This window comes from Setaria viridis, chromosome 9 (genome assembly GCF_005286985.2).
Source record: "Setaria viridis chromosome 9, Setaria_viridis_v4.0, whole genome shotgun sequence".
NCBI classification, from domain to species: domain Eukaryota; kingdom Viridiplantae; phylum Streptophyta; class Magnoliopsida; order Poales; family Poaceae; genus Setaria; species Setaria viridis.
Genome location: NC_048271.2, coordinates 31,392,352 through 31,411,805, shown reverse-complemented (window position 1 = coordinate 31,411,805; position 19,454 = coordinate 31,392,352). Strand labels below are relative to the sequence as shown.

Genomic DNA, 19,454 nt, shown 5'->3' with positions numbered 1-19,454 from the left:
TTCTCTAGTACTGGAGGAGCGGAGGTGGCTCTCCTACACTTCGTCGAACATTGAGTCATGTGCAGATCTGGCTTGGTGGGCGAACATTCTGCTATGTTGTACAGATAATTGACTACGTGAAGTCCACTACGGAGCATCTGTAATCTTTAGTGTATATGTATCTTTATTATCTTGTTCCAGAATTCTAGCATTTTTCTTTTTGTTGACATAGTGAATGTTATGAATGTTGATTGGTGTAATTTTCATGTGAATTGTTTTTATCTTTATGAAGGTTGATTGGTGTAAATTATCAATATTGATCAAGTTCTTTATCTAATACGAAGACCTATGTCCATTTCTCACGTAATAATTTATTTATCTCATATTTATTGCAAGGACTAAATATTATAAACATATTTACTCTATTTTTCCCCTACCTAATATTGATCAGGTTCTTTATCTAATACGAAGACCTAAGTCCATTTCTCACGTAGTACGATGCAGATGGACCAGCAATGGATGTATAATATGGATAGACGGACCAAGGAGTTCGTTGATGGCATGCATGATTTTCTCGAAGTGGCCAAAGCCAACAAGCCCGAGGAGGGATTCATATGTTGTCCATGCTTCGAATGCAGTAGCAGAAGGATTACTCTTCCTAGAGGATTGTTCACAACCACTTGTTTAGATACGGTTTCATACCTGAGTATTTGATTTGGACCAAGCACGGTGAAAGAGGGGTTATAATGGAAGACGGCAAAGAAGAGGAGGATGATAAAAATATTTCGGACTGGGCTACAGGCTAGGCTTTTACATACTACAATGGGCGAGGCTGATGAAGAAGAGTTTGCATAAGACGGCCCTATTGATGATCTTGGTCAGGTGCTACGGGATGCACAGAAAGATTGCAAAACTGAGAAGGAATCAGAAAAGTTGCAGTGTATGATAGATGATCACAAAAAATTATTGTACCAAGATTGCAAGTAGGAGCATAAAAAACTGGGTACCACATTGGAAATGCTGCAGTGGAAGGCAAAAAATGGTGTGTTCGATAAGGCATTTCATGGGATATTGAAAATTGTAAAGAACATTCTTCCCAAGAATAATGATTGCCGTCCACAATATATGAAGCTAAACAGGTTATTTGCTCTCTGGGATTGGAGGTTCAGAAGATACATGCATGCCCTAATGACTGTATCCTCTATCGTGGTGATGAATATGAGAAATTGGATGGTTGTCCTATGTGCGGAGCACTGCAGTATAAGATTGGGCGAGATGATCCTAGTGATGTTGAGGGGCAGCCTCCCAAGAAGAGAGTTCCCACCAAGGTGATGTGGTATTTCCCTATAATACCACGTTTGAAGCGTTTGTTTAGAAACAAGGTGAATGCTAAGTTGATGCAATGGCACAAAGAAGAACGTAAGCAAGATGAGATGCTGAGACACCCCACGGATGGGGCCCAGTGGAGATCAATTGATAGAGCATTCCCGGACTTTGAAAGTGATGAAAGGAACATATGGTTTGGTTTAAGTACTGATGGATTCAATCTATTTGGTGAGTTGAGTAGTGGTCATGGTACTTGGCCTATGACCCTATGTATGTTCAACCTTCCTCCTTGGTTGTGTATGAAGTGGAAGTTCATTATGATACCAGTGTTTATCCAAGGCCCAAAACAACCTGGCAACAACATTGACGTGTACCTAAGACCCTTGGTTAATGAACTTTTACTGCTCTGGAAGGAAGAAGGTGTACGTGTATGGGATGAGGATAAACAAGAGAGATTTAACCTACGAGCATTGTTGTTCATAACCATCAATGATTGGTCTGCACTGAGTAACCTTTCAGGACATACAAACAAGGGATATCGGGCCTACACCCATAGTTTAGATGACACAGACAGGATGTATTTTAAACACTGTAGGAAGGTCGTGGATATGAGCCATCGTCGATTTCTTCCTGCTAACCACCCGTTAAGAAAGAAATGAATGCATTTAAAGGGGCGCCAGACCATCGTAAAAAAACCTGCACACCATAATGGAAAGCATGTATTTGAGATGATCAAGGATGTAAGGGTAGTATTTGGAAAGGATCTTGGTAGTGAACCTATTCTGAACAATGATAACGGACGTGCACCCATGTGGAAGAAGAAGTTTATATTTTGGGAGCTACCTTATTGGGAAATCCTAGAGGTCCGCAACGCAATAGGCGTGATGCACTTAACGAAGAATCTTTGCGTGAATGTGCTAGGCTACATGGGTTGTTATGGGAACTCAAAATATACATTGGAAGCATGACAGGACCTAAAATGTATGAAGCAATGAGATGACCTACATCCGAAAATGAGAGATAAAGAACAGCACTACTTACGTTCTGCCAGTTACACTCTCAGCAAGGAAGAGAAGGATAGCATGTTTGAATGCATGAATAGTATCGGGCTTTCGTTCGGGTACTCCTCAAATATAAAGGGAATAATAAATATGAAAGAAAAGAAGTTCACAAATCTAAAGGCCCATGATTACCACATGTTCATGACCCAGTTGCTTCCAGTTGCACTGAGGGTTATTCTACTAGAGAATGTACGATTGGCGCTTGTAAAGCTATGCGTGTTTCTCAATGCGATTTCGCAGAAGGCAATCAATCCAACCAAGCTACTAAAGATACAGAACGATGTGGTACAATGTCTTGTCAGCTTTGAGTTGGTATTTCCACCATCCTTCTTCAATATTATGACGCACCTCCTAGTTCATCTAGTCAAAGAGATTACTATTCTCGGTCCAGTATTCCTGCACAATATGTGACTTTTCGAGAGGCTCATGTCAGTCTAAAAAACTATATTCTTAATCGTGACCGTCCAGAAGGAAGCATTGCCAAGGGATATGGAACAGAGGAGGTCATTGAATTTTGTGTTGATTTTATTGACTCAATTAATTTGATTGGGGTTCCAACATGACGCCACAAGGGGAGGCTACGGGGAATGGGCACCCTTGGAAGGAAATCAAGTTTGAGCAATGATAGTGATTAGTTCCATAAATCACACTTCACGGTTATGCAACAATCATCCTTTGTGGCTCTGTATATCGAGGAACACAAGCAGATTCTATTTTTCCAATACCTGACAAAATCCGATGTCTGGATTATATGTCATCACATGGATACTTTTCCCTCTTGGTTGAATCAACACCTTATGGGTAACTCCACGATTCACAAACATCTTGCTTAGTTAGCCAGGGGACTTTCTAGCACAATCGTGAAATACCAAGGTTACGAGATAAATAGTTATACATTTTACACAAGAGCCCAAGACCAAAAAAGCACTAACCAAAATAGTGGTGTCTGTATAGATGCCATAGACAGCAGCAGGAGCAAGGACTCATATTATGGTTTCACAAAGGAGATCTAGGAACTCGAATACGGACCGCTGAACATCCCTCTATTTCATTGTCAATGAGTGAAGCTAACTGGAGGTGGCGTAACGAAAGATCATTATGGAATGACAATAGTGGACCTGACCAAGACTAGATACAATGATGAACCATTCGTCATTGCCAATGATGTGCATCAGGTTTTCTAAGTGAAGAACATGTCTAGCAAACCCAAGAAAAATTTAGAAGATAAAGAAAAACCATGGGAGCCAAAGAGTCACATAGTTCTTCTAGATAAAAGAAAAATCATGGGAGTCAAGGACAAAATAGACAAGTCAGATGATTATGATCAGTTTGATGGCATGCCTCCATTCCCTGTCGAAGTTGACTCAAGCATCATGCTAGCGAAAGAAGAGGCTCCGTACTTACACCACAATCATGACCAAGGAACTTTTGTCAAGAAGAAGTTTTTTAACGTTACATTGCAATGCACTAAATATGGTGCACCTTTATGTAATGCTCTATGGCCATAAGAACCTTTCAATTACATTATAATGCTCTATGATGAACCTTTATTCGATCAATATAAACAATGTTAACTTCACCACATACATCAATTGCATTTTTTGTGTGTTAAATTATTTAATTGAAGAGTTTGTTGTTGATACTAATGCATTAAAATAATTATTTTAGAAACTTAATCAACTAGTATAGAATTAATGACTGATTCAAACTAACTATAAATATACTTGTTAATTTAATATATTTTTGCATGTTCAAAATATGTAAACTTTCTATTTTCCTTTAACAAAACTAGTGCAAACCAACTTAAAACATATATAAATTAAAATTACAAAAGCAGTGGGAAATAAAAAGGGGGCTTTTAGTCGCGGTTGCAAATTCCAACTGGGACTAAAGGGTGCTTTTTCATCTCCTGCGTGAAAAGCACCCTTTAGTCCCGATAGGAATTTGCAACTGGGACTAAAGGGGGAGTCCCGTGTTGAATTGGCAAATGGGACTAAAGGCCCTTTAGTCCCGGTTGCAAAGTCAGCCTGGAACTAAGGGAGGGGGGCTTATAACATCTGCCCTCTTCTCCCCTGCCTTGTCTCCCCAGTGCCCTCCCCCAGCCTCCCCTCACGTGTCACCACCACACCGCCATACGCTGATCCACCGCCGTATTTCACCTCCGCATCCTGGATCCCCGGTCACCCCTTCACCTCCGCGCCCGAATCCCCGGCAATGCCCTCCCGGCCCGTCGTTCGCCGTCCCACCGTCCCGCCGTCTGCCATCTCTCCGACCGCCGTTTGCCCGCCACGCCGTCCACCCACCCCACCTGTACGGGCACCCCCCCCCCCTCCCCCGCCCCCTCCCCCCAACACACACACACAAATGGGGCTTACTGATGCAAGCACCATTTTTTACTATTTTTAATGTGTAATTTGTATAGATTACATTTAATCCTTAGAAAATTAGTATGAACTAGTTTAAATACTTAGAAAAATTAATACAAATTAGTAGTTTAAATACTTAGGAAAATTGTACAAATTAGCATAAATACTTAGAGAAATTAGTTTAAATACTTATAGAAAAATTGTACAAATTATTTTAAGTACTTAGAAAAAATTGTATATTTCACAAGTTTCTTTTAATTGTATATACATGTCATTAGTGTGATATTAATTTTCTGAACTCATTGGTAGTTAATGTGAACAAAACTTCATTTAGAAAATAAACAGTCACGCACGTGGCTTTTTTGGCATCGATGTCCAAATATTAGGTATTTTATGAATTTATGGTCGATTGTTCTAGTATGTAACATGCTTTCACTTGTAGTTATATGAGGGTTTACTATGAGGAATCTTATTAGAGGCATTTCAATTCCCAGTATCTTGTATTTCAAATTTCAAGAGCAAGTAAGACAATTTTAATGTTCGGATGTAATCAACGGTATATTTCACAAGTATCTTATTAGAGGCTTACTGTGAAGATTTATCCTTCCTCATTAATGGGTCTCAATTATATTTCATGTGTATATTTCACAAGTTTCTTTTGTACATTCTATGATTTCATGTTTATACATTAATTGTACTACTTGATACAATTTTTAATTTAATGTATCTATGATTACATGTGTGTTTAACTAATATCATTATTAAATGAGATGGGAGATGAAGAGGATGCAAGGTATATAATGGAGCAGATTATTGCTTGCGGTAGTGGCTCCAACGTTCCAAGAACCTACACCGAGGATGAGGGTAGCCAGGTGGACATGATCCTCAACATGTCCGATGATGGCAATGATGAGCCTGAGCACGGTGTTGATTACAATGCGGAACAAAACCTTGCCGTGATGGAAGGTTCCGGCGAGGTATATATCATTTTCATTGTTTTATCCCATCTATAAATTCATATTCATTATTACTATGTACTAATTAACAAATCTTGAACTATTAGCCCTCTGGATCGATGAAGCGAAATAAGCCACGAGGTCGTACATAGGTAATGAGGGAAGGCTCCACATTATCGAAGTGACAGAAGAGGGCCAGCCAATTGCTCCTCAAAATGTGGTTAGAAAGTTCGTGAGTCAATACGGGGCTATTGTAAGGGACAACGTGCCCATCAGCATTAGAGAATGGAAGGGTAAACAAAATGATCCATACGTGCTCCCACAGACACAGAAGGATATGTTGTGGGCAAATGTCAAGAAACACTTCACACTTCTTGATAGTGTCGAAGAAAAAGTTCTGAAAGACTGGACGCTGAAGAAGATGGCAACCCAATTCCAAACCTTTAAGAAGAATCTGGATGCCAACTTTATCAAGAAGGGCTGAACTCCAGATTTTAATGACTGGCCAAAGTTAAGGGACCACAGGAACTCATTTCTGGAATACAACATGATGAAGGTAGTGCAAACAAGGTTCGTGTCAACTCAACCAAGGCCTAGAAGAAAGAGTACCATCATCATCTAGGGTGAGGTGGTTACATGAGTGCAATTCCCAAATGGAAAAGGATGGAACAAACTTATTCGATCGAGGTATCGTACTAGCGACTATTGACTAGCCTGATCAATCAAAGAATTGGTATTACACTCATAGAGGCAACATGAGCCAAGAGGATGGGACACTTATGTTCAATAAAACAATACGTCAGAAGGCCCTCAGACTTATCCAAAACATTGAAGATGCTAAAGCGGGAAAGTTGAAGGTTGATGGAGAGAACGATGAGCTCACTTTGGTGCTCAGGAATCCTGAACACCCAGGACGTTGCCGAGGCTTCGGGGTCGTTTCGTGGAAGTTTGCTTTCTGTATGGACATCAACACATACAGAAGTTGGAAGAGAAGACAGGAATACCAAGAGGAGAGCTGGCGACGCATGTTAGAAGCTAAAGTGCATTCACAAGAAGTAAGAATGCAGGAATAAATTAATTAGCAAGTGGCCCTGGCAGTTACTGAGATGGTCCAATCTAGAGCACTGCCGGATCCCAACATCGTCGTCAGCCCTTCTCAACTCCGAAGCAGCTGTGCTGCCACAGGGGTCCCCGATGAGAACATGCTAAGATTACCCGTGGTTGCACAGGACAACCAACGGTACCCTATGGATGACATCACTCAGCGCACCTAATGTGAGCTGTATAGATCATTTGGCAACATCACTATTAAGGTATACATATATATAATTTATGCAATTATCTCAATTGATCCACGCCTCGGGAGTTTAATAACTTATTTATGTCTCCTATATGTACAGGTGGCATACGAAAGTGCTTTACCAATCCTGCCAAGCTAGACAAGCCATGGCATGGAGATTCCACCTGGCTACTCCAGCGTTGGCCTAGAGCAGATTTGTGATAGTCAATATGAAGACCTAGAGCTCGACCTCCCGGAAGGTGACGGGGAAAGGACACTAGGAGATGCACTTTATGGTATCATTCTATGGCGCAAACGCTACATCATCATCCCCTGCAAGAAGACATCATTGCTCCCCATAGATCCCCCGCAAACACCATCTCCTAGGAACTCAAGACCGTCATCTCCAGCACATCCACCTCCAAGACCGTCATCACCACTGGGATCATTGCATCCTGCTCGATCATCGTCTCCTTCTCCATCTAATCCGGGTGGTGCGAGCGACGAAGACCAAAACACCCCTCCCCGATCACCGTCACTGGGACTAAACTCTGGTGCGAGCAAGGAACCTGCAGCACCTTTCAAGAAGTTGCGACCACCACCTTCCAAACCAAGGAAGCCAAAGGCGAAAGAACCTATTAAGAAAACAAAGAAGTGTGAACCCATTCAGAAGCTAGCAGGCGATATGACTCCTGAGGAATTGCAGGAGGCATCGCAAGTATATGTAAGGGAGTGGTTTGGGAAAAAAGCTGCAGAAAGAAAAGCAAAGGAGATGGCATGAAAAAAAAATTTATTGGCATGAAAAAAGAAGTAAAGAAGACTTTACTATCGAACTACGAGTGTTCATTAGTTAAGTCTTATCAGAAGAAAAATGAGGAGAGTCATCTTCCAGTCGTATTGTCCCCCAGCTTTTGATGTAGCACTGGCCCGATCTTCCGAAAGGTAATGATAAATCGATTGGTGGAGACTCGACGTTGATGATCTGGGCTTCTAATCAGACACGATTCGAATCCCTGCAACCACTACACCACTACTCCATTGGTTATTAACCAAGCACCACTTGATTGACCTCGCCGAGAAGGCTTTCCCTACAAGTGAATCAAAGGACACAAGCAAGAAAGAATAAACACGCAATCTGATATTACAAATATGAATGAAGTAAAGAAGGGTTCAAGCTCTCAATTCGAAAGGACTAATTGACACAGTCGAGGAGAACTAGAACAGGGGCCCTGGATCACTATAAAGGACTTGTCGCCACAGTTACAACGAATCAATCTCAGTTTCTCAAAGGAAACTAGAACTAAACAAAACCTGAGTTTCTAAGGTGGTGGCTACTGAGTTTATATTAAAAGGGGCGAACTAGGGTTGGGGGCGACCAGAAAGGGGGCACCCACAACTTGGGCTTAAGGCCCGACATGATATAAGGCCAAGTTGGCCCAAAACTGGTGATGCAGCAACTTGTCATGGTCACACAGAATGATCCACGAACCTTCTGGAGCTAGGACTAGAACCAAAAGAGCGGCGTCATCGTTCCCGTTCCAACGCATCAAAGAACACCTTGTTTCGATGTCGTATGAGGGAGATATGGCCGAAACCGTGCAGGGGTGTCGGCTGAATCCGAAACGAACGCGACGACCGAGTTGGTGACGAATTGTAACTTGGGGAAGACCATGACTCGTGTGTGTCTAGCATTGCGATGTCCTTATCAGCTTTGGGAGCAAACAGATAAAGATGCTCAAGCTATAGCAGCAATGCCCTTAGAACAACAAATCCAAGTCATTACATTTATGGAAGATACAGGTCTGTTGCTTGCTAAAGTTCTAGGGCAAGCTAAACCGCTAGCTCCAGAAAAGATTATACCTAAATGGCCCATTGAGGTAGGTAAGCCTCTAGTAAGGCTTGAATTGGTACAGAAGCTCTCTACGAAGATGTAAGAATTCCATCAATGGTACATGGAGCAGTCGGCCAGGGAAAGGCTCATGTTTGTTCTTCATGTTAAACCGATTCATTTTTTTCGACGAAGGTGAGAAACTCCTGTGGTTGCAATTCAAGGATATAAATGAAGTGTACCATCAGGATGCCCTTGACGTCTCTCTAATCAGCGCCTGGGTTCTGTAAGTGTCTGGTTATCAAGATGTAAATTTTGGCTCAGATCATTATTGTGTGTGTGCGTCATCCTACTAACTTTGTCTTTCATTTTATGTAGCATGTTAATTCAAAGGTGTCGCAGAGAATCGTATTTCAATGTTGGCTTCATGGATCCATTGATCGTTCACCAAGATCAGATACAGGATCAACCAAAGTCTATATTGGACACAATATACAATTTCTTGGAGCAACAAAATTACAAGCAATACATACCACTGCCATACAACTTTAAGTAAGTGTGGGTACCGTCTATTTTCGTTTTCCTTTTCCTTACCTAATTAATGTTAGCTAGTTCTAATATGAACATTTATGTATGCAATTTCCACTGGATTCTCCTTGTAATTATGATTGATAAAAGCAACGTTATTGTATTCGATTCATTGAGAAAACCATAGGCAGAGTACAAAGATATTCAAGGCATGCTAAACTTGTAATAATTCTGGACCTTTATCTCTATGCAAAAATTTGTTTCCTAAATTTTCACCTAACACTGTATCATTCATTATTTTAATTCGCAACGCATGGAAATGATTTCGTAAGACTCACCTTGGTGAATTCAAAGAAAAACTTACATTCAATACAATGTTCCCGGTACGTATGAAGTTTGTATATTTTGTACATTCTATAAGACGAATATTTCACAACTTGTTTTTTCCCACTAAAGTGCTTAAGATGGGAACAAGGCAATAATTTATATGGATACTACGTCTGTTAGCACATGAACAATTTTGTGCGGGACAAGGTGATATCATCAGAAAATATAGCTGTATGTAAAATAAAACTATTAATAATTAATTATTTTCTAGCTCCTTATATTTAATTGTTGGTGTAACATTCACATATTTCCAAATTACAGATGATGCATATTAGAGAAGAACTCTTGGAGAAGGAGAGGCTTTTGGCGATCTAAGAAGCGCTCATAGGATTTATAGTGGACGAGGTCATAAATCCCGTTGGAGAATTTTATTATGATGGACATTCAATAGCCGAACTGAGCAACACCACAATGGGAGGATCCTAAGAACGAAGAGGACAAATTATTATATATATAGTAATTGTATAAATACTAGTTTGATGTGTATACTAGTTTGATGTGTATAATATACTAAGAATTATATATATATATATATACTATCATGAAATATATATACGACTTGCATAAAATACAAGTGTATACGTGTAAGTAGTGTGCGCTGAAGATGTATACGTATATATATATGTGAAGAAACAATTAGCATTAATAAGGAAAAAAATTAACAAAAAAGGTCTTTAGTACTTAAAGGGGGTACGTGCATGACCCGTGACTAAAGACAACCCCCTTTTGTCCTGAATAGATAGTCCTGGTTGGATTTTCAGGATCTATGATCCTATCCAACCGAGACTAAAGGTGAGTTTTCCACCGGTGGTTTGTTGTGTTTGCAATTCAAGACCGATTGTGCTATTTATTTAGGTTCATTTTAAAAAAAGAACTCACAATGATGTGTTGTGGTTCCTGCTTTCGTCTAATCCTTGTGAACCCGTTGCAACACACGGGTATATTTACTAATTGAACAAAATGTTTGGTGAGATAGAACTATTATATTATAACTGTGAAATTAGGATGATGATTGGTCAGAAAGTTTAACACCCCCAGGCGTTCCAACCTACTTCTTTACAAGTACAAATGAAAGCAAACACTAATTGGACACAAAAAAATAAGTGTGTCACCATTTTCTGCATATTCGAATTAAATCATCAAATAGTAGAAACGCATATCGGTCCCTTTTTCATGTCAATGCATCGAACATTCATATAATGACAACAAGTGAGACTCAAGATGGGGAATGATGAACAGAACCAAAGAAATTCTATCTCAACTTCAGAAAAAATGCATGCTTGTCTGCAGAAATTGTCACTAATATGCTAATGCTACCTGCAGGAGTACTGGTTATAGTTGTCCATTTGGGCCGCTCGGCCCGGTCCGGCACGGGCCCGGCAAGGCCCGTTAACTTTTGTGCCGGGCCTGGCCCATCACGATGCCAACGTCGTGCCATGTTGGGCCGACCCACGGGCTACACCGGTGGCCCAAGCATGGGCCCGTAGTGCCTTTTCCGTGCCGGGTCGGCCCGTCAAGCACGGCCGGCTTCGGGCCACCGTGAGGCACGGCAGACCTCGCACCGCCGCCGCTGGCTACTGCCGGCCTCCCCGCCGCTCCCAGCCTCCCACGCCGCCACCACCGCTGCCGGTCCCCCGCGCCGCCACCGCCACTGCCGGGCCCTCACGCCGCCGCTCCCGGCCTCCACGTCGTTGCCGCTGCTGCCGGCTCCTCACGCCACCGCTCCCGGCCTCCACGTCGCCGCCGCCGCTGCCGGCTCCTCACGCCGCGCTCCCGGCACCCCGCATCGCCGCAGCCGCTCCTAGCCCCTTGCGCCACCGCTCTCGGTCTCCCGCGCTGCCACAGCCACTCCCGACCTCCCGCGCCAGCACCGCCACTCCCAACCCCACGCGCCGCCACCACCGATGCCGGTCGGAAGGGAGGTGGAGGTTGGAGAGGAAGGGGAGGATGGAGCCATGGAGGGGAGGTGGGAAGATGTGAGATAGGGAGACAGCAATGGGCAGTAGATAGGGAGAGGAAGGGGTGACGGGTGAGAGTTAGCAGGTCAGATTGGTATGTTGTTGTTGGGCCAGTTGGGAGGCAGTTAATGGGCCATTTTGGGCTGGCATAGTAAAATCGTGCCAGGCCGGGCCGTCCGTCGGGCCGAGATGCCGACCCACGCTCAGCACGAGCCATCGGGCCGGGCCAGCCTGAGCCCGAAGAGTTACGGGCCGGGTCGTGCTTGGGACGGGCAAAAAATGGGGCTTCGTGTCGGCATGGACATCTATAGTATTGATTCTCCCAGGCAGTGCTGTTAACAAATGAAGAAATTCAAATCTGATCAGACATCTCATCAGGAATGAACTAGATTATGAAATAAAAGCATAAAGAAATAGCTTTATAAGCTAGATGGTAGAACCTTGACGATAAAAGCTTCTGTAGGGATACAATGTTTTGATCACGTTCCCATCCCACAGCCTCTTGAACTCCTCGGTCTGCAGGTCCACCTCAAAGATCCCAGCCTCGGTGCGCAAGAAAACAATGCTACCTTCCACACCCAAAATCCAGATCACGTAGTAGTCTTCGAAAATCGGCTCCGGGGGAGCCATGTCAGCATCCAAGTATGTCTCCCGGTCCAGCACCCACCGCTCCCTGCCCTCGCCATTGTACTCAACGAGCCCCCACAGCTGGAGGGATAAGCCACACGCGGCGACCAGTCCAAGCTTGCCGTCCTCCACCTTCATCACCTGCACGTGTTCGCGCTCGGGATCGAAAATGTAAGCCGGCTGCCCGATAAGGTACAGCCTTTGCGCCTCCAGCTCGAAGCTCAGGATACCTTCCTGAGACCCCATGACTCCAGCCATCGTCCAGTACAGGACGTTCTGCAGAAGAACAACGGGCCTCTCGGTGATCATCAATGGCGAGAAATCTCCGGTGGCCACCTCGTTCCACAATCTCCGAGGAGTAGAGGTAGACTACCGTCGTACCTGCCCGGCGTGGGGTTACAACAAAGATGATGCTCAACGGGCAGTCATGGCAATTGCCGTGGCCTTCTTCGTGCGCGGTGGTGCAGACCAGCGCAGCGTTGCTAAACTTATAGTGCTCCACGTGATGCGGCGGCGGAGCGTCGATGTACCTCCGGCGCCCAGCCATGGGCTCCCAGACCAGGAAGCGAAGCCGGTCAGGGCTTCGCAGCAGGACCCGACCGTGGCGGCTGTCAACGACGCGCCAACCGGGCTCCATGGGGTCAAAGGCCGCAGCGGAGACGCGGTTCGACGAGCCGCCGATGGGAAGGAAATTGCTGGCATTATGGATGCCGCCGTCATGGAAGAAGCCCAGCAGCGGAGGCGCGTGCTGTTGTGGCGCTTACGGAACGTCCGGAGGAAGTCGGGGCTGGTGATGACGCCCCGCAAGCCCTTGCCGGCGAGCGAGGCACGGGCGAGGCAGGTGGGGTGAGGTGGGACGCGGAGGAGAATCTCGGCGAGGGCATCGGCCGGGATGGACTCCGTCGACGGCGTGTTGCTGCTGTGGTGGCTCATGGAGGAACCCATGCCTGCAGCGTCGATCTGTGGTTGGCAAGGCAAGACCGGCTAGGGCAGAGACGACAATTGAAACACAGGCGGTGGCTGAGGCGGCCGGCGCTGGATGCTTTCACTGGTTCATTTGAATTGCAAGCCAGCGCGCGGTAGTATTATATTTGAAATCTTTTTTTCAGGGTATATATTTCCGATTTTCTTGTGAGGTTATATTTCCAGATGATTTTGTTTCACACGCAAATATATACAGTTTTAGTAGCTCCAGCAAAGAGATACATGTACTGTATATAGAGTTACCAAGTGCCAACTTTCTCCATTTAATCTATTGCTGCCCGTAGGAAGTATGTAATTAATTTTCACTCGCACCAAATCTTTACCTGGTGGTGGCGTGGTGGTGCCGGCTGGAGCTGTACTGCTATTATATTTTTTTTGAAATGGTAATATTTATTAATTTCAAGTAACGTTACGTCAAGGTGATATAATAAAATTTGAAGAGCTCTCTGCCTCTACCAAGATGGTACGCAGCCTTAAAAAAGAAACACAAAGGCAGGCACATTACTGACTTTCAATCCGAAGACTGGACCGCCACCCATGTGCCTAGGTAAAAAAATCCTTAGCCATTTGCGCCAAGCATAAGATGCCGCTACAACCAAGCTCTGTGTAGTAGACTTCGGAGGATAGTTGATTGCTTTATATTTATCTAAAAGAAAAAATCTACAACTTTATAGTTGATTAATTTTGCACCTGAAATTATTTAGATGCATGGCCAATGAACCTCGAAAGTTGTAGTAATCTAGACAGTGTTTGGTTCAACGAGGGGTAAGGCAAATGAAAGTGGAATCAAATTAAGCAATCAGAGCAGGATCACTGGTTACTGTCTTCACTTGGTTCCATACTTCCATTCTGTAATGGTATTCGATACCTGCTACTTTGACTGAAAATTGCAGCTAAAACTATACCCGTCTCCAACCAAGACAAAGCAAAGCCATCTTCTGTCCCCTTCTTCCAAGTCGTGAGGGTGTCTAAAGAGCTCAATCCAGCAGAAATGATCATGATTCGGTGAAGTAGGAGCTTGATTTGAGGTATTTGGTGGTGCGGGAGCTTCAACGTGCGGCAATGGCGAAGCAGCAGTGGGGTAACTCAATCTGGGCCGTGTGAAATTGATTTTGGGGCTCCGGAACTCAAATCTGATTGCTTGTAGTTTCGATTCAATGTGCCCTTAAGACATAAATAGCACAGCTTTTATTATCTAACTGATCTGATCAGTTTACAAAGATCAGCACTTCAAAATATTATTATCTACCAAAACTGACCCAAAACAGTCATGGGCCACAACTTATAACATGAAAACAAGAAAACCAAAACAATGTGAGAGTACGAAGTTAGATATTTCACAGCATAACGTATCTGGTTCCAGTGTTGATCTATCTACTTGATGACCAAAGGCAATATCTACATGTCATCGTGCTTCGCATCCCTGCAGCTGATCAGACTGCACTAATTATGACTGTAGTTCCAGCCTATGAAACACTTTCTGCGGTCAGCATTTGCCCCACAATCCTTCCATGCCTACCTAAAGCAGAAACCAGCATGCTTAGCAGTGCAAATGATGACAGAAATTAGAAAGGATGATGATACAAACTAGTCAGTATAAACTTAATATGTTCATACATTCGATAAAGTGAATCAAGCATTTAAACATCTGACAAAAGCATAGGAGCTAATGCTTGCTGAGCACAGAAAGTAGTGCTTTCTGCATCAAACACCAGGTAACATTTTTTATCTTGTTTCCTGGTCTGCATTGCTATACTCTGATGAACCTGATGCCATCACCTACACCAACCAAATGATCGGTGAAAGCTCACATTCTAGAACAAAAGAAAAATAACCTGCAGAAAAAAAAATCGTTGAACGGCTTTAACACAATTAAGACATGCAACCAACATCATTTCCTGTGTCTACCAACCTTGGCCCATGGTGGAATTGGAGATGTCCAATAACAATAATAGGTAAAGACAAGCCATACAGATAACTATCAGCTACACAATACACATGTTTCTGAACCCTTTACTTCATAGGGTAATATCCAGAGAATGTTCTATGTCAAAAGTCCTGCTGATTGTTAAGGTTCAAGATGCCATGTACTTGCAGAAATGACTTGCATTCAAACAAAATACAAATGTGTCAAGTTAGAATTGGTGATGTAGAAAAGGAGGCAGTAATAATGTAATGGTAGCATCATAAGGCAGAAGTTTAATACCGTTACTGCAGTTATCAAATTTCTTCAATACTTAATCCCAGGAAACACCGTCCAGATCAAAGGCCTGTCCGAAGTCCGAACCATACAATAGAAAGATTAAAAGAAGAATGTTAGAACAGGGGCATAGGGGGCCAGCTTTTTATTGATAGCACAAGTCCCTTTAGCTGGCTATAAGCTTTACATTTCACAGTTCATTACATCCAGAAAATCAAAAAGGAACTACTAACACGGCTATTCCTACCTCACTCACAACTGACCAGCAACAGAAAGCTAGCCCAGAATAACAGAAAGTCAGAAGGAGAATCCAATTTTTGCAGTCATGTACTATTATCCAAGGGGCTGTTCAATACAATTAGACTCAATCACTCAACTCATAATAATCAGCACTGAACAATGAATGAATTAGCAAAATGGAAAAAATGAGCAAAGATCATCGTCCTGAACTGTCTTTCAAAATTTATGTAGGCAGAAAAAACAGATTAACTTTTTCTTTTTTTCCGAACACGCAGGAGAGCTGCGTATCAATACATTAAGAAGGAGAAAGGGTATAGAACCCGAGAAAACTTACACAGGTTTTTTAGAAACAACCTGAACACCACCACACTAACCAAAAACTATTACACTTCCTTTTTCTAGCCGGTCCTGACCCAAAACTGAACCAGAAAAAACACCTACAAAAAATCGAGCTGTGGAATGAGGGCGACGAGATGCAAAATTCCTCGAGCCCCAGCCATACCCCACAAGTGCATTTCATCTCTTATGGAAGACAGAACTGCATTCACATCAGGCGGCAGGCTGTCGAAAACACAATGATTGTGTTGGTTCCAAACAGATTAACACTTCACGATAAAAAAAAACTAAAGGTAACCAGCTACTTCCTCATGGAAAGATAATTTATCCAAGAAAGGGTAGCCTGCTACTTTTGAATATTATGCCTAACTATCACTGTTATATCCTAGAAAACTCACTAATTACAACAAACATGTTTCATCAAGAAAAGCAGAACAGGTATTGTAGCACAAACATCAGGTTTGAACCAAATAGAAATTAGAGTCTAACCTTGGCATAGTTACCAAGTTCCTTTTATTATGCAATACTCTCAAACAAATCACCACTCACCATGAACTTTGATGCAAATTAATTTTTGGCTTCGAATGATTGTACATGCAGTTAGATACATGGCCTATTCTCATCCCACAGGTTCATGTTGATAGAAAATAGATGGCTTGAGCAACCCGTTAAAGCTACCTGTCCGGGCACACTAATTCATTAGACCTGAATAATTATCAACTAAGATTCATTGTTCAAGTTAGTCTATCATGCAATGCTCAACACAAAAACAAAGGAAAGATTTGATGCTCAATGGCCTGACAAGATCTTCGCAATTAATAGAGTTCCTAAAGCATGGAACATTATTGATGAGATATACTAAATAACTGTTTTTTTGTGGATTTGGTAATGCATATTTGCATGCTAATTTGAGTAAAAGAAGAAACTTCATGAAATTAGCACACTGCAACTCAAGAGGTTTGTTCCATTGCAGCTTTTTACAAAAAGGAAATATTATACAAGTATATCACTCTCTTTTCATGTCTTTATAGTCAATGGCTTTCAGCAGAGACAGTATTATGTTGCATTTTTCAATGGTTGTATTACCGTTAACACAGAAATAATTGGTGTTTGGACCAACAACCTAGTCAAAATGACAATAATTTAATGCACTAAACAACCATTTAATTGATCAAAGTCCATATAGATATCGATATTATTCTCCTTTTTGTTATTTTACATGTCAGCAATACCACAAATTTCAGTGCACACTTGAAATGGAAAGTATGAATAAGACTTTGACCCCATTTCTAATTGTCCATAAGAAGTTATGGAAGATTCTTCTGTAGTCACAGTTGTATTATTTTTATTATCAATAGACCAACAAAATTTAAAATAAATACAGAAATGATGTGAAATTTATGCTTGCCACATTGGCATGCTCACAAGATTCATGCTTTTTCCTACAGATCACAGGGCAGTTATTATTTCGAAAAAGATTTCTCAAGTAAGCATTGAGATGTCAGATAATGGTTTTAATTGATTGACCATAAGAAAAATTGAAGTGTTTACTTGTCAATTGTCACCCAGTATGACAATTCATAATCACAGACCTCAGCTTCACAAAATAGAAGATCAAAAGCAATTAAATCTATAGTTCAGGCTTCCATAGCAGACTAAAACAGAAAGGTACATGGGCCTGGCTCAATAATAGCCATTACGTGGACATTAATTATCACTAAGAGAAAGTGTATACTTCAACGGAAATAATGAGGGAGAGTTGTTGTTACCTTCTAGGAAGTAAAATTTAGCATAGGGATAAACTGTCTTCATGAGTACATTGTTAGTGACCATCTTGAACTGCATAGTCTTGGTCCAAAGCACGTACATGCCGACCGTGGTTCGTAGAAACACTACATTGCCATCCTCACCAAGCCCACTTATCCAGACAGGAATGGAGCCCACACGAGGCTGCATCAATGGCAGTTCAAGGAGTGTGCAGAGTTCAATTGCTCTGCGCAGCACCCACTTTGCAGTGCCACAATGGTCAGCCTCCCGTGCCCATAGATGCAGACTAAAATTCTTCACAGCAGCGAGGCCAAGAACGCCATCCTCGGACCTCAGCACACGGATGTTCCGCTTGTAGACAGAAAACGTCTCCAATGGGCGCTCAACAAGAGCTAATCTTTGGTCGTCCAATCGAAACTCAAGTATGCTGCTCTCACCAAGTAGCCAATGCATTGCATCCCCAACAAGGGTGCCAGGTTCCTCCGTGAGCTCACATTCCAGTGATGGCGTTGGAATGGAGAACAGCTCGCCCCACGCTCGGGTTAGCGACGAGTACACGCAGGCGAAGGCGCAGTGTCCTCTGGTGGATACAACAACCACACTGAAGGGGCTGCAGCCGCAGCCAGTGGCGCCCGGGCAGAGGACCGCTGCATTGCAGTCGGACGCGCCTGCCCGCACCTGGTCGGGGACGATGATTAAGCTGCGGTGGTCGGTAATGGGATCCCAAACAAGCAGATCGACCCAATCGCGGCTGCGGAGAAGGGCGCGACCATGGCGGCAGTCGACGAACCACCACATGCCGCCGGCGCCGTCCCTGCGTAGATCCCGCACCGCAGCGGCGATGCGGATGCCGGACATCCCCTGAATTGCGACGAAGCGGGGGGAGTCCGGGGAGTTGTGGAAGAAGCCGAGCACCGGAGGTGTTCGATGAAATGCGCGCAAGCGGTGGAGGAAATCCGGGCCGCGGACGAGGCGGTGCCAGCGCTTACAGACGAGGGAGGCGCTGGAGAAGGACGATGGTAGCGGTGGGAGGCGGATGAGGATTAAGGAGAGGAGATCCTCGTTGTCCAGCGGCGGCGCGAGGGTCGCCGGGGATGTCATCGCGGATTCGCGTCGCGGCTCTCCGCCTCCTCCGTACGTGGTTTTCTCGATCTTTCTCTCCCCCTCTCCGTACTTCGGGGGCATTTGGCAGACTGAAAGAGGCTTGGGCTACACCTATGGGCTGCAACATAGCAGCACCAGCTTTCCTTTACAGATTCCAACTTCTTCTAACTAGCAAATACTACGGGTAAAACAAATCCTTTCCAGAAGCATTAATTTTAACGACATGTGTAATAGAAGCATACACTGAGTCCCAATCATTGTCAAAAAAATAGAATGCCTGCCTAGCAATTTGAACACTTGGTAACAAATTTTTTCGCCGCCGGTTTCATGCAATCTTCCTCCTGCCCAACTATCACCCTGCTTCCACCACTCAGTCGCTGGCAGAGCTTCGACAGGTAGGTTGAACAAAATGCCACAGTAACTGTGACTGAAAATCAGCCGGGTCTTTCCTTTTTCATAGAAGAGACAGTAGTTGTGTTTTCTTGTTCAAAACCATCAGAAATGAGTAGCTAGATTTTTCAGAGGAAA

At 43.4% G+C, this 19,454-nt stretch overlaps 2 protein-coding genes across 13 annotated transcripts; both read right to left on the bottom strand.

The window, feature by feature from the left end:
* Positions 1-12,094: 12,094 nt before the first annotated feature.
* On the bottom strand, positions 12,095-13,498 carry LOC117835524 (uncharacterized). Its single transcript, XM_072290492.1, has 3 exons — positions 12,957-13,498; positions 12,765-12,903; positions 12,095-12,571 (listed from the first exon to the last, which is right to left on the bottom strand). Exons 1-3 carry the CDS (start codon positions 13,238-13,240, stop codon positions 12,095-12,097), a joined length of 900 nt encoding a protein of 299 aa, XP_072146593.1. The 5' UTR covers positions 13,241-13,498.
* A 946-nt stretch (positions 13,499-14,444) lies between these two features.
* LOC117840829 (uncharacterized) lies at positions 14,445-19,219 on the bottom strand. Of its 12 annotated transcripts, none has more exons than XR_004637086.2 (4): positions 17,825-19,219; positions 16,605-16,733; positions 14,897-15,549; positions 14,445-14,794 (listed from the first exon to the last, which is right to left on the bottom strand). XR_004637086.2 is itself a non-coding variant. In XM_034721366.2 (2 exons), exons 1-2 carry the CDS (start codon positions 19,005-19,007, stop codon positions 15,542-15,544), a joined length of 1,191 nt encoding a protein of 396 aa, XP_034577257.1. In that variant the 5' UTR covers positions 19,008-19,201; the 3' UTR covers positions 14,820-15,541. The 12 variants fall into 12 exon arrangements, 1 of the variants encoding a protein (XP_034577257.1); XR_004637091.2 differs by having other exon boundaries at positions 14,445-14,798; positions 15,486-15,549; XR_004637092.2 differs by having other exon boundaries at positions 15,486-15,549.
* Positions 19,220-19,454: the final 235 nt, after the last annotated feature.